The sequence below is a fragment of the Egretta garzetta genome, unplaced genomic scaffold, assembly GCF_000687185.1.
Source record: "Egretta garzetta isolate BGI_Z169 unplaced genomic scaffold, ASM68718v1 scaffold234, whole genome shotgun sequence".
NCBI lineage: Eukaryota > Metazoa > Chordata > Aves > Pelecaniformes > Ardeidae > Egretta > Egretta garzetta.
This window is the reverse complement of record NW_009259528.1, coordinates 661,673-684,625: the sequence shown is the minus strand read 5'-3', so window position 1 is coordinate 684,625 and position 22,953 is coordinate 661,673. Positions and strand designations below refer to the sequence as shown.

Below are 22,953 nucleotides of genomic sequence, written 5' to 3'. Positions count from 1 at the left end.
CCCACTGGAGTGCTGTCCAAAATCTGGCTGGGGGTTAAACACTATTTATTTTCATGCAACATGAGGCAGATATTTTTGATTTTTCCACAGTCTGTAGTGTTTTGTTTTATTTTGATCTCACAACAACTGACTTGGGAAGAGCGATCCTGTTAACTTGCTCATGAGGGTGGACTTTCTCCTCCTATCTGTATTAATTTATTTAATTTATCTTAAATTTGATTGCAGTGAGCACCCCTAATTAACCTGATTTTTTGCTGATAATCACTCACAATGGAATCAAATCACAAATCCGGGGATGGATTGACCGGCACACAGAAAGAAGCCGCCCTCCGTGCGTTAATTCAGCGAACGGGATATAATTTGATCCAGGTAGGAACTCACGGTCACGTCCTTTTGTGCACGGTGTCTGGCTTCATCCTGAAGGGATGCGTTGCATCGGGGGCTTGAGCAGCAAATCTGTATGCATGACATGCTTCTTGCTCGTTCTTCGCCTCTCTGTGTTTCGCTGACGTATGTGCTGTGCCAACTACATGTAATAGCTGCTGTCTTTTATGAAGCAGGGTCTTATTCCTCTAGGAATCCTTTGCCTGATGCCAAATTGCAATAAGGGTGGAAAAAAAACCCTGAGCACCACTAAATGTTGGGAAAGTTTGGGGCTGCTGTCTCAAAGTCATGGCTGCAGCAGTAGCATAGCAAAGGGAATGCACTAAGCAAAGCTTCAGAAGAGCATAGGTCCAGAGCTGGCCATACGAAGGCCAACACATCACCACCAGACCTGCCTTTTGTACCGGCTCGAGCACGCGTGCATGTGAGGCAGGTGCCTCGCCTGCCCAAACACCAAAAGTTTGCTCCCAGTTCAGTCTTCAAGCTCTCCAAGTGCAAAGCCTCCTCTGGCGAGGGTGGGTGGAGACTGGGCACGTCCTTCAGGAGCCACCTGAAGAAGTCTTTCTCGGTTAGCACGATCAGAACAAGTTCGTTTTTCCAAAGCATTGGGCACTACTATGACCGACCTTGCATCCTGGAAGAGGTAACTGAAAACACTGAATTTTGGGCGGGTGTCTGCCTTGAACTTTGCCTTGCTCTGCGTAGCACTAGGGGGCACAACAGCCCAAAGCAAAAACTGAGGCTCCTGGGAAAAAGCAATTTCCTACAGCACTTAATCCTGTGTGCACCCCAGGAGCAGGCCAGCAGCTGGGGTTGCTGCCCTTGAGGGGGCTTTCTGCTGTGCCTGACCCTAAAGGTAAATAACTTCTCTACATCTTGTATTTACTGTGGCTTGCTTTATCCGGGTCCTCAGTTTTTCACACGGTCACATCTGGCTATAGCTCATTCCTAAATCACAGATTTCAACCCCCGGCCCTTCCCCACACCCCAACAGCTTCTTTCTCCCTACCTTTTCCATTCCAAGCTTACTATTTTATCTTTTTTTTCCCCTCCCAATTTCCTTTTCCATCTCTCTTTGGGCTTTTCTTCCAACCGATCTATTGGTGCAGTCAAACACCATCTTCTTCCATGCATGCCAGGGTCACTCATCTTTGTGAGGCGGGGGATGAAGTCCTCCTTCCCCCCAGACACCTTGTCAGGACGCGTTTGCTGAGCTGCTGCCTTCAAGCCACAAACAAAACCACTGCAGACTGAGGGAAGACTTCATTTCTTGCTGTGTCTCCTTGCACACCAGCTCCCACAGATGTTGGCAAAGTGAAAAAAAGAACCGTTTGATCCCCACTCATTTGGCTTCGAGTGCGGCAGCAAGACCCCCCTGCCCGTTTGCAGACCACTATTGACGAGCGCAGCGTCCCCCCGGCTGCCACCCGGCGAGGGCTGCAGGTGACTGCAACGACACCAAACACAGCCACCACTTTATCACTCTTTGTCTTCACCCAACAAATGGCTTGAGCGGCCTGAAAAGCCATGCCAGCAATGTGCTCAGTTCAGCCAAACCGGGTGCAGAAAAATAGCCCGAAACATCACGGTCTAGATTTGCTGTAAGAATTCATTCATAAATTCAGACGTCCCCGTGACTCCAGCACTACACTGAAAACATTTGTGAACAGGAATGAGCGTGGATAATTCAGGGCCCGTTACAGGCTCAGGAAAACTGAGAGCTCGTGGTATAGTCCAGTTTTCCTGCAAGGATCCCTGTTTTCTTATGTGCTTTAGGCCTCCCTCTTCTGTCAGCCCCATGGGCACCCACTTGCCCGGGAGAATCCCTGCGTGGGAGATGGCTACAGAAATTACCAGGGAGCCAAACATAGATGAGTGACAAGAGTCCCAGCTCCTCCGGGAGCAGGGCGTTGCTGCAGGACAGGAGAGGGAGAGGGAAGGACAGAAAGGAAGGAGGTGGAAGAAGGAAAAGGAGAGGAGGGGGGGGAGGGAAAGACAGACAGACAATGAAGGAAAGAACAAAACCAAGAAATACAGGAAAGATGATTAAAAATAGGGTAAGAAAACAGAGACATGCTCACCTCGCAAAAAACATAGCAAAAAGAGGAAATATTGACTGGTCTTCGCATCTTTGAATATCATTCAGGGCCAAGACTTGCTCCCTGCCTAAAGAAACTCCTGGGTAGGCAGGCATCATCTTTTGCTCCTGGCATGGCCTCCCACCATCGATGGCCCTTCTCTGTCCCCCCTGTGGGGCTGCTGCTGTCCCCCTCTCTGCCCAGACCCCCTCCCCTGCTGGGCTCCCTCCAAAACACCCAGCACAGTTAGAGAAAGGGCTTCACCGCTCTGGGGTGCAGGAAGGGGTGGGTGTTGGGGTCCACTATTCTCCACGCCCACCTCCAGGCCCAGGTCCTTACCATGCCTTGTATCTCTTCGCTAAGCCCAGCTGCTGGCACAAACTGCCACCCGGCGAGGGCTGCAGGTGACTGCAACGACACCAAACACAGCCACCACTTTATCACTCTTTGTCTTCACCCAACAAATGGCTTGAGCGGCCTGAAAAGCCATGCCAGCAATGTGCTCAGTTCAGCCAAACCGGGTGCAGAAAAATAGCCCGAAACATCACGGTCTAGATTTGCTGTAAGAATTCATTCATAAATTCAGACGTCCCCGTGACTCCAGCACTACACTGAAAACATTTGTGAACAGGAATGAGCGTGGATAATTCAGGGCCCGTTACAGGCTCAGGAAAACTGAGAGCTCGTGGTATAGTCCAGTTTTCCTGCAAGGATCCCTGTTTTCTTATGTGCTTTAGGCCTCCCTCTTCTGTCAGCCCCATGGGCACCCACTTGCCCGGGAGAATCCCTGCGTGGGAGATGGCTACAGAAATTACCAGGGAGCCAAACATAGACGAGTGACAAGAGTCCCAGCTCCTCCGGGAGCAGGGCGTTGCTGCAGGACAGGAGAGGGATAGGGAAGGACAGAAAGGAAGGAGGTGGAAGAAGGAAAAGGAGAGGAGGGGGGGGAGGGAAAGACAGACAGACAATGAAGGAAAGAACAAAACCAAGAAATACAGGAAAGATGATTAAAAATAGGGTAAGAAAACAGAGACATGCTCACCTCGCAAAAAACATAGCAAAAAGAGGAAATATTGACTGGTCTTCGCATCTTTGAATATCATTCAGGGCCAAGACTTGCTCCCTGCCTAAAGAAACTCCTGGGTAGGCAGGCATCATCTTTTGCTCCTGGCATGGCCTCCCACCATCGATGGCCCTTCTCTGTCCCCCCTGTGGGGCTGCTGCTGTCCCCCTCTCTGCCCAGACCCCCTCCCCTGCTGGGCTCCCTCCAAAACACCCAGCACAGTTAGAGAAAGGGCTTCACCGCTCTGGGGTGCAGGAAGGGGTGGGTGTTGGGGTCCACTATTCTCCACGCCCACCTCCAGGCCCAGGTCCTTACCATGCCTTGTATCTCTTCGCTAAGCCCAGCTGCTGGCACAAACATCTTTTTTGAAGGGCGTTGAGCAGCTCCAGCGTCACCTACTGCCAATGATGCCTCCATCACTGCCAATGATGCCTCGGGCTCCTGGGCTGGCCCCTTTTGCTCTGTCCATGTCTCTCTCCAAATTTCTACCTTCATCCTCAGTTTCCCCCCTATGCTAGCACTTTCTGCAGCCCAGATGCCTTCTGCTTTTGGAAAGTCCTTCTGCTTTCAAAAACCATCTTCCAGTGTCTTTTCTTTGGTCTGTAGAGTAGGAAGCTCTCCATCAATTCCTAAAAGAAGAGGCAATATCATTGTTAAGAAATGTTTACGATTGGATGAAGAATCATGACAAGTTATAAATTTTGCAAGTGTTACGTTACGCAGTCCACAACTAGCACACAGTCCGCAGAGACTCACCTCCCATAGCCAAGAAGACCTACGTTTTCCAAGGAGGTACTTGACTGTCTCCATCTCGGACATCTGAAGTAGCAATTGAGTTGCAGAGCATACACTGATGCGTGTTCCTTAGCAAAACTCAGCTAGTACAAACCAGACCCTTCTCCAGTACCTCACCAGAGCACTGACTGGGTTATCAAAGCCTTTCTGTACAGATATGGCAGTGGGGCAGCCAAAGCATGCTATGTTATCTCTGATGAGTCTGTGAAGCATTGCTCCTTGAAGGGAAGGAAGGACTCCACCTCCAGCCCACTGGTAACAGAGCGTGTCTAAAGTGTCATTCCCTGGGGAGGGGTTGGTTCCACCCACGTTTGAAATCTATATCTAAACCATTATTTTATTTTTCTCCATGGCAGGAAAACGGGCAGAGGAAATATGGAGGCCCACCACCTGGCTGGGATGGCCCTCCGCCAGAGAGGGGGTGTGAGATCTTTATTGGGAAACTGCCCCGAGACCTCTTTGAAGATGAACTTATACCACTGTGTGAAAAAGTAAGGCTTTATGGTGGGTGGGCATATTGCAGAGGTTAGTAATGACCAAAGCTTCATTTCAAGGCTGAGCTGAGATGTTTGGCCCAGACTACTGGTGGAGCTCTGGTGTGATACAGTCAAGGAAGCACCAGGTCTTGTTTACCCACTTCCCGCCTTGCTGACAAACCTTTTTCTTTCTACTTGCAGATTGGCAAAATCTACGAAATGAGAATGATGATGGACTTCAATGGCAACAACAGAGGCTACGCCTTTGTGACCTTCTCAAATAAACAAGAGGCGAAGAATGCAATAAAGCAACTCAATAATTATGAAATTAGGTAAGCGTGGCATCAACTTTAAATCATATAAATTAATCCATTTTGCTATGTGAGGTATATCTTTCCTTGCAGACCAGAGGAAGGTTTATTTAGGTACCTAAGCTTTAGGGGGAAATCACCTCTTGTCTCCCTGTGCAGTCATTGCTCCATGCCCTGGTACGGAGGCAGTACGTAGGACTCATCAGAGCCAAAATCTTTTGCAGGAAATTTCTTCCTTACAAAAAAAAACCTCTACCAGAACATTGAAAAAAATATTTTGCTTTGGATCAAATTAACTTTCTCCCAACCATTGCTGTTTATTTCACGTTGCCCTCTGGGCTGTTTTTTGTTGATTTATTCCTATTCAAATACTGCAGATATGTTCTGGGAGACAGAGAAATTGCAAAAAATGGTGAAATAGGATGGAAACCAATTGGCAAAGCAGCAACATTTCCTAATAGAGAGGTACAGAAAAGCCCTCATGTTTGTGACTAAAAATTGGGAACAAAACACCCAGAAATCAACAACATATGGGCCCATCAATATGTTTTGTTTTGATTTCAATCACACTTAATGTTTTTTCCAGTTCAATGTGGGATGAGTAGATGCCTTTGCTTAGAATCATTTAGAGATAAACCACTCTGGCAAATGTATGGGTTTTGTTTTTAATAACAAAAGATGGGTTGTGAATTGCTTTGCTGGCAACCCAAAGGATGAGCAGGTCACAGGGCACACAGGGAGGGCTTGGAAACGTGATTTGTATCGGAGGTTGGAAGGTCTTAAAGATCAGGCTTCATCCACCTCCACTTTCTCTGCTTAATTCCCTTGTTCCAAACACTCGTCCAAAGAAATTTTTAACTTCTCAAGACCTGCAAGAGGTACTTGGACCATGAAGAGGTGAGCAAAGGGCATGGAAGAAAATTTTGACTTTGGGGTCTGCACAACGGTTGGCATCAGTAAGCCCCCAAATGGCGTCTCTCCATGAGAAAGGATTTTCTTTCCCCAAAACCTCAGTCATGAGGCCCAATGGTGACTGGGAAGCTTCAAGTCACTGGTGAACACAACAAATCCTGGCTTATACTGGAAGCAACGCAAGAGTCACAGCTCTGACCATGGGTGGTAGGTATGGTTGCCTGGTAGCAGCCATTTTTGCAAGTAGCAAAAGAGAGAATCCCAGGAAGCAAAACCAGAATTTGGCTTTTGTTTCTCCTTGATCTCAAATTGTTCATTTCAACTGTGATGCCTTACTTTGATGTGAAATTTAGCAGAGTGGCATCCTTCACGTTAGCTTTGGCATTGGGCAAGACCCACCTGAATATCCCAAGCAACAAATGCCATAGGAGCAGGAGGCCTTGTGTTTGACCTTGTGTTTTGGGACAAGAGGGGCAGGATTTTTTTTTTTTTCCTCTCTTTGAGAACTAATCCTGGCTCCTGACAAACCAGCAATGTTGTTTATACGCAGGAACGGGCGTCTCCTCGGAGTCTGTGCCAGCGTGGACAACTGCCGCCTGTTTGTGGGAGGGATCCCCAAAACGAAGAAGAGGGAGGAAATTCTAGCAGAGATGAAGAAAGTCACAGATGGAGTTGTGGACGTCATTGTCTACCCTAGTGCAGCTGATAAAACGAAAAACCGGGGGTTTGCTTTTGTGGAATATGAAAGCCATCGGGCAGCAGCCATGGCCAGGAGAAAATTGCTTCCAGGTTAGTAGAGATGGTGAGGGTGGTAGGGATGGTTCCATCTCAGGGGTCACCTACGTTGCACTGCGGTGAGACTGGGGTCTCCAGAGGACCCAGGTACCCAAGGAAGCGAACGCTGCTGTGTTTTCCCCTCTCGGCTGCTGGAGACACTCAGAGTGAGGAGGGACCTCGATACACCATGGCTGGCTGATGGACTCTCCCTGCTCTGGGGTGCTGGGTGGGCGATTCACTACAGATCCTGGTGTAGCACCATGCTCGTTATCCATGCGCTTCATTTAGGAGCTTGAATTTATTAAAAATACAGCTATTTAGCGGTGTGTATCCACACAGCTCTGATGTGGGATGTGTAGTATCCGCTGGTCATCTTGGGTTGTATATAAAATACAGCCTCAGTGATGGCCTCTCGGAGAGAGTCGCTCAGGAAAGCGTCTAAGGACATAGTCAGTCTTGAGAATGTACTGAGGGTGTTCCTGAGAATGGACATCTGTGTGGGAAGAAAACTTCAAATGAGGAATTGCATTAGGATTTAACCAACAGAAGGAATAAGTGAGTGCCATTTAGTGCTGGGGGCCATTCAAAGACCCTTGTAAAGCAGAGAGAGGTTTGGCAGGTGTGAGGTGAAGGAGACACTTAACATTAAGTGCATTTGCAGTGATTTCACCAATTTTCCTCATGCTTATGCTCCTGCAGTGCTTTGTCAAACCCAGCTCACTTGCTGGTGAAAGAACCCAATAAACCTTCCGAGACTTGTCCCTAACCCACGAGCCTTCTTCCGCGCTTTCTGTACGGCAGCCCACGAAACATCCCGAGTCGTTCAAATCCTTTTCTCTTATTGCAAAAGAAGGAGCTCGGTTTCAAGCGCCAAATATGCTTAGCTGCTGTGGGCTATCTCATGCGGACTATTTTCCCTTCTATTCTGCATTCTCTGCATCAGTTTAGCATCGCCCCGATTGTGGGAGCACATTCAGCTGCTCTGTGCTGCAGCACAACTTTTCCGTGGTTTCTATATCAAGAACGAAGGCAGGAGCAGGCACAGCCGCAGCTGCCCGCGGCAGCCCTGAGGGAGCAGGGTACCTGAAATCCTGAGCAAAGACAGCGAGGCAGATGGAACGAGCACATAGCCCCCAACAGACGTGTGCAACGCGCCAGGGCTTTCCAATTTAGGGACATCTCAGTAAACAGTATGGGGAATTTCAAAGGCCTGAGCAGGAGCCAGAGTCTTCTGATCTTGCAAACATACGGGAAGAACTTGAAAAAAGTTCCAAGCCAGAACTGAATGTGTCGCCAGCTGATGCATTGGATGAATGTGAGACTGAATATCATTATCAAGATGCTTCTTTCACTAACCTTGCTGCTCTTTGAGGGAGCTTTGTAGAAGAGACAGAAAAGCTCAAAAAGGAAGACGCTTTTTATGAAAACTTTATCCTGTCTCCCGGTGAAACAAGAAGGTGGAGGAAGACGGGGTTTTAGCAAGAGGCTGGGGCAGGCACCAAGCTTAGCTCCTTGCTGCAAGTCAACCAGGTCATTATGTCCACTATTGAACAGAAGAATGGCAATTCAGAAAGGGGCACAGGGCCTTTCATTTCAGCTGGCCACCCTTAGCAGTCATCACTCTGGTCACTAACAGCAGTGCTGAAAGCTGAACATCAGCCCAGCCTTGCTCCACGAATCCCAGCTCATTCATGAGCCTTTCTAGCAGGGAGTAGCCTCATTGTCTTTAATTTGTTAATTTTTGCTTCCAATGTAGAAAAAAAGGTCTCCAAATTCTACCCTTGCCCTCTAATTTTCTCTATTTTGGAGCTCCCATCCCATCTTAGATGGGTTATCCAAGCGGATAAACAATTTTCAGTATTCTCATTGTCCCTCTACCAGCATAGGCATCCATGGTTTTCTTCCAGGTCTTAGCATAATTAAGGCCTCAGAAGACCCCATCTTCATGTGATAAAGATCAGAAAGAAAGAAAGAAAAAACACAGAAAGACACAGAAAATGCTCTTTGGGGGGCATTTGCAGAAGAGGCAGACATCTGATTTCATTATTTGCAGGGCCTGTCTAGCACTTCCCATGCTGCTAAGACAGAAAATGGTCCCTGCTGTACATGCAAGGAATGAGCAGCTGGGCCTGGGCCGATTAAACTTGCTGCAGGAAAAGTGAGCCACAGGTAGAGCACATTAAATCTGGGGCTCTGGATATTAGGGGGTGGCCAGATTTCAACCACTCCTGAAGAGAAAAGGGAGGAAGAGGTCCCTGCAAGATGTGCAGACAAAGAGGAAGGAGCCATTGCCATCTGGAGAAGACAAGAGGTGAAGAAACTATCCCTACGTAGAGGTCCCTCTGCCTTACCTGGTGTCCTGCTGCTCATCACTGGCATTCCCACACCTTTAAGACAAGGCTGTGGCAGTCGATTTTCATTACATATTAAGCACCACTAATTGACTAATCAATTACTTAACAGATTAAGTGACTCAATGCAAATTATTATGGACCTCAGCGTGATAGCATGACGACAATATTGCCTTTAACGACCTCTTTATTTGCTCTTTTTATGCTCTGCCCGTCAGCGACTCGATCCAGTGTGTACAGAGCGCACGGGCTTCTCCTCCACACCCACACCCTGGGTTATGCCTCATTACTTTTTGTGTCCCTCCTTTCTACTACTTCTGCTGTGACTTCACCAGCAGGGACCATATGACGTCAAATACTTGCACACAGACACATCCTTGCTTTTACTATTTCATTTCATCCAGCCAGGACTTCTGGATCCCTTTCCTATTACCTAGGGAATGAAACTTTTGCAGCCAAGAGGGATTTTTATAACTTCATTAAAACATTTCCCTGTAGAGAGCACTCCAGGGAAGGCGGACGTTAGGGCATCATGTCATATTTTCACTTCTTTAATTCTGGAAACCGAAGGCATCTAAGGTTTTAGCAGGAGCACGCTCAAAGCGTGACCATCTGCTTTTGGAACTGAGCTACCAAAGCAGCCGTGCTTTGAGGTAGGAAGGTTTGTTTCGGTCCTGTTTGTAGAATGGGCCTATTCTCTGGTTCATACTGCACATGAAACAGTTGTGAGCAGAAGTGAGAGGAACCAAAGCCTGTCTGCCACTGACCATGCCAATTCCTTTAAAGGGAGGATCCAGCTGTGGGGACACCCTATCGCCGTTGACTGGGCAGAACCAGAAGTGGAGGTGGATGAAGACACCATGTCATCAGTAAAAATTCTCTATGTGAGGAACCTCATGCTCTCAACCACTGAAGAGACCATAGAGAAGGAGTTCAACAACATCAAACCAGGTAGGAACCCATTGACATGGTAGCTCTTAAATAAGTACTGCTACTGCAAATGGAAATATTTCCCCATTCATAAAATGCCAAAGGAAGAAATAAAAATAACTGGTTTTCCGCAGTAAGATGTTCACATGTAATGCCAGAAAAATCATCATTCGGCTGAAGGCTTCCACCCAACATGCACACCATGTCGTCCCAATAACGGCTGCTTAATTTCCAGCTAACAGCTCTACTAACCTTTTTAGGATGATTGGCAACTGGAGGAGATCCAAGATGCTGCACGGGGATGCCTGTGGCATAAAAATGATTTTGAATCATTTTGGTCTTCCTTAAGAAGTGAGCGCTGGTGAAACAGCTGGGTGATTTCAGCATTGTTCTTCTATGGCAAGGGATGGTGACAGAAACAGTGTGATTTAATGCAAATGCTTTTTATCCATCTAAGTTCTGAATTCTATCATTTACATACAACCCCCCTCCCCGCCCATTCTTCCGTAATTTTGTGAATAACCAGAGCTTATCGTTTACTGCAGAACATGACAGAATTCCTTCGTGGTATATGTTACCTGCGCTTAGGGCGAGGTTTTTCAAAAAGCAAGTAGATTTGCTGGGAATACAAATCCTGCTGGCTTGCAAAGGACATTTTACTCCTGAGTTGCTCCAGCTTTAGGAAATTCCACTAAACCCAGCGAAATAACAACAACCCATTTCTGCAGCTCTCCAAGCCACCCATTAGGCATTAGGAATGTAGGCTTGGCAATGTGAAATTGCCCTTCATCTCATTCCTATTAACTTCCTTCTATTAATTTTTTAAAATACACTACAGAGCTTCACCTTTCCTTCACTGGCTTTTCCTTCCTGCTCTATACATTCCTTGTCCTGCGCTAGGCTGCAATGCAAAGGTCGTTGCGAGGTTTCCTTGTGAGTCTCTTCTGTCCTCCTCCTGTTCCGGGCTATTAGAGATCCCGTTCTACCCCCGAGTTAAATATGGAGCATACCGCTCTCTTAATTGTTTCCTCCTTTTATTTACCCGGTTTTGCTGCTGAAGACTGAACTGCTCGCGCTCCCCAGAAACACACTTATGCCCCTTTGACGCTTTCTTAGCAGTCGTCTGCTTTGCTCCCGAACCAAGTTCACTAGGACAGCAACAGAAGATCTGTATCGTCTTTAATTTTCACTTCATCATTTTACTTCTCATGCTGGGAATTCTTTTTATTTTTTTTTTTTAAATGGACAGCTTTATTTATTGTGGATAAAATCAGGAAAGCCCTTTCTAAAGCTGTGCCGTGCTTTCCAAAAAATGTGCATGAGAGCAGCAAAACCTGAGCTGTGGGGAGAGAAAATGCAGTTTAAGTTATAGTGAGATTACATCAAAAAAGTCAGGAGGGATCTGAAACGGCTCACCTCCCCCTGCGTGGCTACCTGCCACATTCTTTGTGCCGCATTTCGGTACCGCTTGCCCAAAGCGCAGATGTGCTCCGGGGCGTTAAGCAGCTGGTTTGACAATAACAAGTCATCCGATAAAAACCGATCCTAACTAAAGGAGTTACGATCCAGAGGCCCCAGTGACAGAGTGATCGCCACATCACCACGGGCGCCGTAGACGCTACCAGGAATGCTGCTTATGCATCTCAAGTCGTGACATAGTGCAAGTACTGCCCCTCAAATCCGTGCCGGGTACCATGCCTCCACAGAGACCCCCATCACTTGTCTCACTGAAAAGCCCTACCCTCACTACCTAGAGATTTTGGCAAAAATCCCCACCCCTGGCAAAGTTTCCAGCAGGAAGGTCACGCTCTCCAAAGGTGCCGAAGGAGATGACATTCCCCCTCCAACGTCCTGTGGTTGGTCTCTCCATGGAGATGACCCCAGGGCGGGTAGAACATTGATCTGCCCCAGCAAAGACAGAAGCAGGGAAGGGCAGGGGGTTGGGTCGAGCGAGGATCAGTAACACAGAGCAGGAGGCGGAAGGGGGATTTTCAAAACACGGAGAGTTCATTAAAGCCTTGACTTGTAAACAAGGCATCAGCACATATCTCCCATAACTTCAGGCTTAGAAAATCCCCCTCCAGTCCCAGAAGGACACAAAGTAGTGCTTACCTTTCCAGTGTCCTTTTGAAGAGGTGCAGGCTGCTCAGATTATGGGCTGGGACAGGCTTCGTTTAGCCCAATGGAGCTCCCAGTGACGCCCCCTCAACTCCAAAGAAATCCATTTTCTCGCGCAGTTATTTAAGTCAGTGTTTTTTGCGGCAGTATGACATTCCCCTGCATACCTGTTCAGCTTCAAAGGGTAAGAGGCCAAGAGGAGAGTCGTTCAGCGTCCCTTAGCCGTATTTACGAAGGATATCTTCGGGGGCGTTACAGTCCCAGTGTTGATGATGTGCTTCCCAACCCACAGGGGTGGGGAAGATGACAACCAGAGGAGAAAAAGTCAATGTCTAAAGCTTGTGGCTGCAGTGAGTGGGACCGGTGTGGTTATTTTGGAGACAAACTTATTAGTGTTAAGTATCTCGGTGCCGAGAAGTTCCCAGCAGTAGAGCAGATGACAAGGAGAAGCTGTGGAGTATGGACATAGAAGAGAAGAACAAGAAGCCTTTTACATTTGAATTTTTGTGGGCAATCACAGAGGTGTAGAAAGATTCAGGCTGGAGGCACCAGGGTGGGGATCTCCAGCCCAACCCCACTCCCAGTAAGGCCAATGCTGCAGCAGGCTGATGGGGACCGTGTCCAGGTGAATTGGGACATCCCTGGGATGGGGACCACCCACCACCTGGGCCCCGTCCCAGGGATGCCCCACTCGCATGGGAAAGGCTGTTTTTTAGGGCCAGATGTGTTGCCCTGTTTGGTCCCAGCCCATCCCCCTGCTTGGGGCTGCTCTGTCCTGGGCAGGACTTGGTGTTTGTTCTGCTGAATGTCCCAAGTTGGCAGTTAAGAGAAGAGCCTCCTTGTTTCACAGCAGAAGCATCAGCTTTCCTGGAGCTTCCTCTGAGCAGCATGGACAATGCATGTATGAAACCATGGAGATGACCACCACACGGTGACATGACCTGTAGCTCATGACATCCTGGGCTGTTGCCTGTCCTGCTCAGCCATCTGGGTCTTGGTGGTCTGTAACAGAAGGGAGGCACAAGACCCAAGGTAGCATCCAACAGAGCATTCTGGACAGGAGAAAACCACTCCAGTCTAATAGGAAACCTACTGGTGTCTGACCTCAAGTATTTGTGGGTTTTCTTGAAATACTACGGCCTTTATAATGTTTATTTTCCCATCCTAAGAGGTAAGAAGACACCATCCTCTTGCTCTTTTAGCCTTGGTCAGCCTTTGCTCTCCAAAGGCTCATAACCCAACACAGTTGCTTTTTCAGATCTGTATTTTCCAACTAATACCCATTTCCCACTAACATTCCAACGTTTTCTGCAGGTGCAGTAGAAAGAGTCAAGAAAATTAGAGACTATGCCTTTGTGCACTTTAATAAAAGAGAAGATGCGGTCGAAGCTATGAAAGCCTTGAATGGGAAGGTAAAGCTGTAAATGCGAATTCGTGGGGCTTATCCACAGGTGGATCAAAGCTGCCTGGTTCATTAGCTACAGGACCATCCTGAAGGTGTCCGCCCTATTTTCTCTCCGGAGGCTGCTTTATACTCCCGAATCTGCTTTTCAGCAACCCTGATGTACACAAACTGTTCATTGTGGCTGCTTGCCCCTTGCATTCACGCTAAATGTGCGCCCAGCCCAGACTGTATTCACCCCTCAGAAAAAAAATAAAAAGCCGAGCAAAGCCCAAAGGAGGCCTAGCAAACAGGGGGGGTGGTTCCCTTGTTCCACCTCTGCCAACCAAACTGGTCGCAGGGCAGTGTGTGAATGGCAAACCGGGACAAACAAGGTCACCCCAAAACATCGGCTCCAGATTCGGAGGCGGGTTCGCAAGGAGTTTGCTGTATTTAGTACTTTTTGCGCTGCGTGTCATTCACGGCGCTGTAATGCAAGAGCTGTTCCCAAAGAGGTGTTAACCCCGCTCCTATTTTTAGTGCTTCTGTTATTCTCCACAGGAGCACGTACCATCTCACTGACTTACGTGCCACTTCACAGGGAAGCGAAGCCTTTTGAAGGCTTCACAACTGTGCTAATTCGGTTAAGGAGCCTCTCCTGGCAGGAGTCAGGGCTGGGTGCTCTCGGCACATTAAGCCTTCACCCAGCCAGTGCCTTCTTACACCCATGGAAGAAAAATTTTGGCTTTTTTGGGTGGTTTTCTCAATCTTCCCATCCCATTAGCAAACCATGTGGGGAAAGTGCCTCCCCGGGCAGGATAATCCCCATGCACTTTGGAGACTTATGCTTGTGCTTCTCCCATGCTCTCTCCCCACCACCCCGGCGAGAAGGTGCTGGATGGGTCCCCAATCGAGGTGACGTTAGCCAAACCCGTCGACAAAGACAGCTACGTCAGATACACCCGGGGCACAGGCGGCAGAGGTACTGTGCTGCAAGGAGAGTACACCTACGCCTTTGGACACATGTACGACCCCACCACCGCCTACCTGGGCGCCCCGGTTTTCTACGCACCCCAAGCCTATGCAGCTATCCCCAACCTCCACTTCCCTGCCGCCAAGGGGCTCAGCAACAGGAGCATCATCCGGCCCCCATCCATCCGAGGTAACTCCCACCACCAGTACTCAGCTTTATCAAAATAACTCCTGCGGGACGTGGGTGGCTGCTCCCTAGACTTGTGTCGAGGGCCCTGGCTTTGCCCTGGATGCTGGACCCCTTTCAGAGAGGGACAAAACCCACAGTTTTTAGGCTCTGTCCTTCCCAAAGGCATAGAAATCTTCCAGCAGACTAAGCAGGGCATGAAAAAAAAAAAAAAATTTCCCCAGAGCAAGCCTGAAATGGCTTCCAGATTGCCCTATGTCCAGCGTAAAGAAACCACGAGTCCTCCTGGTTTTGTCCCAGCAGGAAAGACCAAATAAACCAATTTTCCTTTCCCCTCTTCAGAGCCAACTCCCTTAACCAGCCACCAGCACAGCTCTCCACCGTGAGACCTTTACTTCGAAGGTCACAGGGAAAGTTTTACCAGTCTTGGCGTTTTCTCACCCAAAGCCACGGCGTTTCTCAGGGAGGTCACATTGCCCTGACGCGGGGTGGGGAACCAGCCCTGAAATCAAGCAAGCCATTAATTGTGTGCTCTGGGGGATCATTTTGGGGGGATCATTAACCTGATAAGAAGCTGGCTATGAGAACAGGGAGAATTTCTGAAGGCTACTAAGGCTCTGCCTTTGACCCTGGGTGACCACACCTGGGACAAAATCAAATCCCCACGCTCAGGTACCCCCCTATTAAATATCTTTGCAGGCATCGTTTGGTAAGTGCAGAAATAAGCTTGGGGGCTAGCAAAAAAAAACCCCAAAACCTGCCCATTTGATCTTCCTTCCAAAGATGACACCAGTGGCGGTCAGCTGGCATCCCCAAGCCCGTGGCCAGGCCCCACGGCAGGCTGGGACCCCGTGTGACACCCCAGGAGGGCTCCCGAGGACCACACCAGCCAATTTTCCCTGCTGCCCCCCATGTTTTTGCCCGCACAGGTGACACCAGCTTCTGTGGAGGTTGCACTGGGAAAGGTGCGGATGAGATAACCCACCAGCCCTCTCTCACCTTGCAGTCTCCCCAGACTCCCAAGTAGGGCTCCCCAACCAAAATGAAGTGTCATGGGGGGGAAAAAAAGGAATTTGGCTCATAGAAGCAAGGGATTGTATAAACTCTGAATTCTTCAAGACAGTGAAATTGTGGTGGGCAGCGAATGACACCAGCTGTCCCCTCGCCTCCTTTCAACTAGAAATTCAGCCAGAAAGATGTCACAAAGTCAAAACTGCCCAGAGAATCTGGAAACCAGGTCAGAAAGAAGGAGGGCTTCCCCTGAAGCGCCTCCCCCCCCTCCAAGTGTACGAGCCCAAAACGAAAGGGTGGCAGTGACAAGCCCGGGTTATCCCCGCAACGGGGGGCTCCTGCCCGCCTGCTTCCCAAACTTGGCAAATGGGGCTAACTTTTCCATTTCAGCGAGAATCAGGGTAATTTTTCCGGTGATTTGATTCGGTTTAATGCCTTCTTACATTCCTAGAAATTTACATGAATGTACCTGTAGGGGCTGCGGGAGTTAGAGGACTGGGAGGTCGCGGCTACCTGGCGTACACGGGCCTGGGGCGCGGATACCAGCTCAAAGGAGAAAAGAGGGGAGAGGATAAACTCTACGACCTCTTGCCAGGAATGGAGCTCACCCCAATGAACCACGTCACGCTAAAGCCCCAAGGGATCAAACTTGCTCCTCAGGTACGTGCACCAAAAAGAGGGTCAATATCCTGGCAAGGGGCTTTCTTTGCCCAAAATGCTTTTAGGAGAACACCCCCCTGCTCAAATCTGCACTGGGGACTGATAATTAAACCCATTCTTGCATCTCAGAAGACATTAAAAAAAAAAACCCCAAACTCCAAACCACTCGTTGCATCTTGCAATAGCTACCCGCCTCACTGGAGGCCGGCGCCCGCGCTCCTCGGAGGACAGTCTCCGTAAGCACCCATGGGTGGGAAGTGAAATCCAGCTATGGCTGCCGCTCCATAAAAGCACTGAGGGTAAAGAAATTCTCACCCCCGATGGGTTTGATAAACAGGATGCATCGCTTGGGGCTTCACCGAGGAACAAATGCGTTTATCTAGAACAACACTGTATGTTGGGAAATCTTTAATGGAGAAGGAGGTGCTGACTGCCTGCACAGCCCCGTCCAGCGCAGAAACTCTGGTTGCTCCAGAAGGCTTCAGATGTGGTTGTGCATGCGGGACTGGGATCCAGATGGACAAGGGCGGAGGAGAACAAACTCAGAACAAATTCCCTGAGTTTCTGAGGGTCCGGCCCCTATGGCTGCTCCTTTTCCCTTACAGCATCCAAAGCAACACGAGAAACTAACTCCCCCCTGAATTTTGAAGCACATCTTTGCCTATTAACACTTCAATTGCCACAGTTTGGGGATTGGGAACGTCTATGAAAACATCCTTTTCTCCCCCAGAAAACTGGAAAATGGGGTTTTCCCCCCTCCCTGAGAAGTTTCACAGTGCTCTTACTCTATTTTATCAGCACATAAGAGTGGCGAAATAGCCCGAGTGGTGCTGCACTGCCTTAGGGTGGAGGAAATTCATTTTTCCCTCTTCCCATGCATGCCAAAGCCCCATGCACGTATTTCAAACGGCGCAGTAACAGCGCCGGGCACTTGTAATGCTTGTTTTTCAGGGGATGTTTTCCCAGCAGCTGAGCTTCCCTAATCCCGCCACTGCTGCTATTTCACAAGAGCAGGTCTTAAACAGTCACAGCTCGCTTCACGACAGCCTCACTAATGGGACAGCCTCACCAATACGGGTCGGCTTGGTCAGCCTCTCCCATCCGCTGCCGTTTCAACAGCGCCTTCGAATGATGGATTTCGATCCCGCTGCCTAGCTGGGATGCCCAGTGTTAATAAACAGATCTGCCTTATTGAGGATTTAAATGTTGGTATAACATTATGAAACCAACATCCACATCCAGGCGTTGGGACAGCAGGGAACCACTGTTCCCATAGTCAAGAAATGTAATCAACAAGTTTATTCACACTACAAAGTGCTGAACTTCAGCTGGAGCTACAATTACAAAATTGGAAGCAGCACTGACATTTAAATTTCACATTTAATTTTAAATTAAGTGTAAATTTTAAATAAGGTAGGCCACAGAAAGACACAGGCACCCAGGGGTCTCAGTCTGACCCCACTGGCTGCATGGCCAACGGCACGAAGCCCTGGGACCCAGCACCTTCCCAGCGCAGTGCCAGGGCTGGTGGAGCCCCTGGAAACACGTGGCTGGGATGAGCACGGCTCACAGGGAGGCGCGGGAATGCCGCCCCGTGCTCAGACCCGTCCGGGACCACACATACCCAGTGGGTTCGGAAAACAGAAATACAAAGCCACAGCAAGAGCACTTCCGGGCAGCGATTCCCAATTACCAGGGAATAAGCTGTGCTAAGGCTGGGAGCAACGTGGCTCAGCATTTCGCTTTCAGATGAGAAGCAGAAATCACCTATTGCAGCCTGTATAATTAACTGGAGGGAAACACAGCCTTTTTCTTTCTTTTTTTTTTTTTTCTTGTCTTTAAAAAGCAGACTATTTGGACTTTTCATCCACTGTAACCCACCAATGCAGGGAGGCGACAGCGCCGTAAAGATGAATTCAACCCTAGTGTTTAGCACTGTTAAATAGAAGTGCCTAGATAGAGTTTCTGGGGAGAATCCAAAGAAAACTGCATGGGTAACAGAACAAACCAGCTCACCAGCAAAGGACAAAGACGTCCCATTTAATGGGGCAATAATTAACTTCAGGAATTAAACGCATTTTTAAAGCATAAAACATCCAGCTGAATCTTACACTTCAGGGTCAATGTAGTAGCCTGTCTGCCATTTATTTCAGGGTTTTTTTCCTAAACCTTGAGGAAGCTGCTGCAGGACCCCTGGGAAAGCCTTGGGAGGGAAGGAAGCTGAGCAGTGCCGGGGCTGGAGCTGGGCGGGGAGGCTGCTGCGCAGCAGTGAGCCCAGGCAAACCCAGCCCTTTCTCCCTTCTAGGTCTTAGAAGAAATCTGCCAGAAGAACAACTGGGGACAGCCTGTTTACCAGCTCCACTCTGCCATCGGCCAAGACCAGAGACAGCTCTTCCTCTACAAAATCACCATCCCCGCCCTCGCCAGCCAGAACCCCGCCATGTACGTAACTATTTGAGGTTCTTCTGGGGTTTAGGATTTATTTTTTTTTAAATGGCATTTTATCTAGCACCTCTCCTCAAAATACCATTGCACAGGTGTCGATTTCCTTTTTTATATATATAGATACACATATATAATGTTTTTCTCCCTTTTTTATATATTATTATATATAAATATATTATATTTATTTGTAAATTTAAATAAAATTATATATATTTATATAATATATAAAAAAGGGAGAAAAACATTCACAAACTGAAATAGGCTGATAATGATGTCTGCCATGCTTGGTGCTCGCTCTCTGGTGGTGCAAAGACTACCAAAAGCCAGAAATAATCAGGCAAAAGGGTGCTTTTTAGTACAAAAAGGAAGCACACAACAGCTCTTGTAGGAAAAATAAAGCAGCCTGAAGGAGCCTGCTGATAATACGGCCCCAAAGATGACTCTAAACATTGACCTCAAACATTACTTGCTCTGTATTTTAAAGAAAAGCCCAGACTGCAGCAGGCTTGCTTTCGGACTGAAAGTGCACAACGTGCCCTGGAAGGGTGCTGGGGCTGCAGTGAGACCCGGGGCTGATAAACCCAGCAAAGAGATGGCACTGCCACAGGCAGGGTGCTTTGGTTAGTGCCCCAGCACCCCATGCTAGTGTCTCCATTTGATACGTGGGGTGATGCCATCCATGAGTGGATCGAAACGCCTTGCAGGGAAGTCCTAGAGAACAAAAGCAAACCCAGGCTAACGTTTTGCTGTGCTCACAGACATCCCTTCACACCACCCAAGCTCAGCGCCTACGTTGATGAAGCCAAAACCTACGCAGCAGAATACACCCTTCAGACACTGGGGATCCCCACGGAGGGAGCAGAGGTGCCTCCTGCAGCACCAGCTTTTCCAGGTATGGGAAGGTCTGTACAGCAAAGGGCTCCTGGAATATTATTTTTCCTGCTGCTTCCTTGTGGATGTCAAGAATGAACCTGGTTTTGGCCATTGAGGACAGACCTGGCATTGCTCCCCCCTATGCCTTTATCTTGACTCATGCCACTTATGTGTATGAGACCTTTATTGCCCATATAGTAACTTACCTCTGCATCAGGACTGCCCAAATTACAGTGCACAGACCATAGAGCAACTCAGGCTGGAGGCACCGGCTTAGGGGTCCCTGGTCCGACCCCGCTCCTGGTCCATGCCACAGATACAGCAGGTTGCCTGGGGCTGCATCAAGGCGGGCTGGGGCAGTGTCCAAGGATGGGGATCCCCCACTGCTCAGGGCTCCATCCCAGGTGTGCACCTCCCCTCCCCTCCTTCCAGTTTGTGGATGCCTTCCTTTAATTGGGAGCCCCCGATAGGACACAGGATCCAGAATCGGCGTCCCCAGTGCCACAGCTGGGATGAACCCCCTACCCGGACCTGCTGGCTGCGGTCTGGCCGATACCACCCAGGATGGAGTAGATCTTCCTCACTGCAGAGATGCACAGTTGATGGATTCATGGTCCGTTCGTCCTCCCCACACCCCCAGCTCCTTTTGAACCAATGCTTTTGATTTCATCTGCCAAAGAAATGACGTAACTGTGCAAGTTAGGACCTGATCCCCACTCTCACACCCCCACTGGAAGCGTTTTTTTCCAGTTTGGGAATTCATACTCAACAGCTGTTGCAACCGCCCAGAATAACTTGGGAAGTCATGGAAAACGCAGGCTGGGAGCAGGAGCCCAGCTCTCCAGCGTGACAGTTGCGCTGCTGTAGCGGGAGCAGCGCGTGCCAAGCTGCACATGCGGAGTGCATTAGCCAGTACTACCCAGTTGTTTGGAGTGTCTCAAGGATGGATTTAAAAAAAAAAAAAAAATCTATCCGGCTTCCTGCCACAGGAGTCCGCAAAAGCCACAGAAAAATCAATTTGTCTGGGTTTGTGCAGGCTTCCGCAGCGTGGAAACCAAATGGGCTCTTTATTGAATCCAGTCTCCACTTACTGCTTAATTATAATCTCTCCTTTTTTTTTCACCCACCCTTACTTATTTGTCTTGGAAAGTCAGCAAACTGACATACATTAAAGTTTCTGCTTGCCGCACACCCTGGTCCTTGGCCAGGGCTGAAATGCAAAGCAGGTACTCGGAGCGGCCACAACACTCAAGCGATAGCGGGTTTCTCACCTTTTTCCCTAAGCTAACACCTTCCACGAGGCAACTTGCTCTCAGCGGTGCCCAGCCTCTCCATGCCCCCCACCGAGCAGACCCTGGCTCTGACCGACCTTGGGTTGGTCCCGGTGCCCGGCTGGTCAGGCGGAGATTTTGGACCCTGGGAGATGCAGTTTGGCAGCAGAGCCTGGTCCAGCAGAGCCAATGGGTACACCCCGGCTGTTCTTCCCAAATTGGGCTCCGTCTTAATTCTTGATTCTTTCACAACAAAATATCGTGGTCTGGTCAACAAGCCGCTATGCCCTGCTTTCAGGCGAACCAGCCCCAAACGATCTTTGTTTTCCCAGTGATTCATTTCAAATCAGCAAAGCTAACATTTTCCCATGGAAAATCTTGAAACGTTGAAACCACATTTTCCATCAGAACCTGATGGGAAAAAAAAAGTCCAGTTTACCAAGTATTTTGTCCCCGCTATTGCGCAGAGGGGGTTTCCCTCCCCTCCAAGGCGGCTGCCCTGGGTCGCCCGTGCTTTGGCTGTGCAGTGTCAGAGCAGTATTTTCTCGATGAAGCCCGCCCAGGTTTCCCCGCTGTTACTTCACTTTCTTGCCTTCCTGGTGGCACCATTAGCGCCCTCTCAGCTCAGGAACAGTCAGAGCCTAAGGAGGAAACATTCAGCAGAGAGGGGCATTTTTCAGGCACCGTGTTTAACAAAGAACAGGTGAGAAAATGCGTTCATTTTGCAGCTTTTTCTTCATTACCTTTAACGTGGAGAAAAACGTTGCCAGAAATGACCTATTTAATTGAATTAGATTATTCCCCGATAACAAACTCATTGCTCCCTACATCATTCCTATCAGCAGCAAAGCCTTCCCATCAAAAACGGTCAGGCGATGGTGACTTTTGAAGGTCCTTTCAGTAATCCACATTTTTCCCTCCTTTCCCCTGCAGGATACACCATCGCTAACGCTGCTGCGACCGTCACGGCCACGCAGCTCAAGCAAGCGGTGACGATGGGACAAGATTTAGCGACGTACGCAGCCTACGAAGCCTACCCCGCCTTTGCAGTTGCTGCCCGCAGCGACGGCTACGGCGCGTTCTAACCCCGTCTCTAATCGAGTTCCCTTCAATCTAGCACAGGCAGGGGGAAAAGAAAAATATCTCAGCCCGGTAATTATTACACCCTCATGATTTTAAACTAATCTGTTGCCTAACATTAGATTTTAGTCAGAGTTTCATTCTTGTAGTTCTTTAGTTTCATTACAGGATATGGGGGGGCGGGGGAAAGGAGAATTTAAAAAAAAAAAAAATTGCTCAAAATCAGATTTTCACACTAGAAAGCAAAATCTCAGCCCAGAAAATGTGTGGTTCTCAGGTGTCTGTAGTACACATGCATATATATACATATCTATATACATATACATATATATACACACCCACCCACCCCCCGTTGTGTGTGTTTACAAGCAACAGCCTGTGCTGAAAGCAGTTGGTCCCGTGGGCGCTGTGACATGGGACGGGGAGGGATGGGGTCAGGAATTCCCCCCCACTCACCCCCAGATCTCTCAAGCCAGGCAGGGCGGCGGGTGGAATGAGGGGCTGCCCTTGGCCACCCAGAGGTCTCTGGTTCGCTTTTCACTGACCGCGGGCACCCTGTGCCACCAGCGCTACGGGGATGTGTTCGCGCATCTCAAGCACCGTTCAAACTCATCCTGGCACAGCCAAGGGGAGAAGACATCAATCATAAACACGTCTGCCCAGCCCAGCAGGCCAGTACGCATGCTCTTGAATTCTCATTGGATTTTTAAATCAGGAGGCAAGCATTCAGCAGAGTTTTCCCTCTCACCCATACCTACACATCAGAAAACAGCAAACAGCATATTTTTCCACCTCCCAGCAAATGGCACATTCAGTGGAAGACAGGAAAACTTTTAGGACTACTAAGGTTGAGGACCAGAAAAGTGCTATTCGTTAGG

At 48.8% G+C, this 22,953-nt stretch overlaps 1 protein-coding gene across 2 annotated transcripts; it reads left to right on the top strand.

Moving 5' to 3' along the window:
• Positions 1-270: 270 nt before the first annotated feature.
• A1CF (APOBEC1 complementation factor) lies at positions 271-22,080 on the top strand. 2 transcript variants are annotated; one of them, XM_009637543.2, is made up of 11 exons: positions 271-369; positions 4,677-4,811; positions 4,998-5,128; positions 6,570-6,808; positions 9,934-10,098; positions 13,510-13,607; positions 14,468-14,738; positions 16,222-16,406; positions 18,712-18,848; positions 19,610-19,743; positions 21,929-22,080. In XM_009637543.2, exons 1-11 carry the CDS (start codon positions 271-273, stop codon positions 22,078-22,080), a joined length of 1,746 nt encoding a protein of 581 aa, XP_009635838.1. The 2 variants fall into 2 exon arrangements, with proteins under 2 accessions (XP_009635838.1, XP_009635837.1); XM_009637542.1 differs by having other exon boundaries at positions 16,198-16,406.
• The last annotated feature ends 873 nt before the right edge of the window (positions 22,081-22,953 follow it).

Coding starts and splice junctions, on each gene's coding strand:
- A1CF (XM_009637542.1), top strand. CDS start 271: ATGGAATCAAATCACAAATCCGGGGATGGATTGACCGGCACACAGAAA. Junction 6,809..9,933: donor CAGGAGAAAATTGCTTCCAG/GTTAGTAGAGAT, acceptor ATTCCTTTAAAG/GGAGGATCCAGCTGTGGGGA. Junction 19,744..21,928: donor TGCAGCACCAGCTTTTCCAG/GTATGGGAAGGT, acceptor TTTCCCCTGCAG/GATACACCATCGCTAACGCT.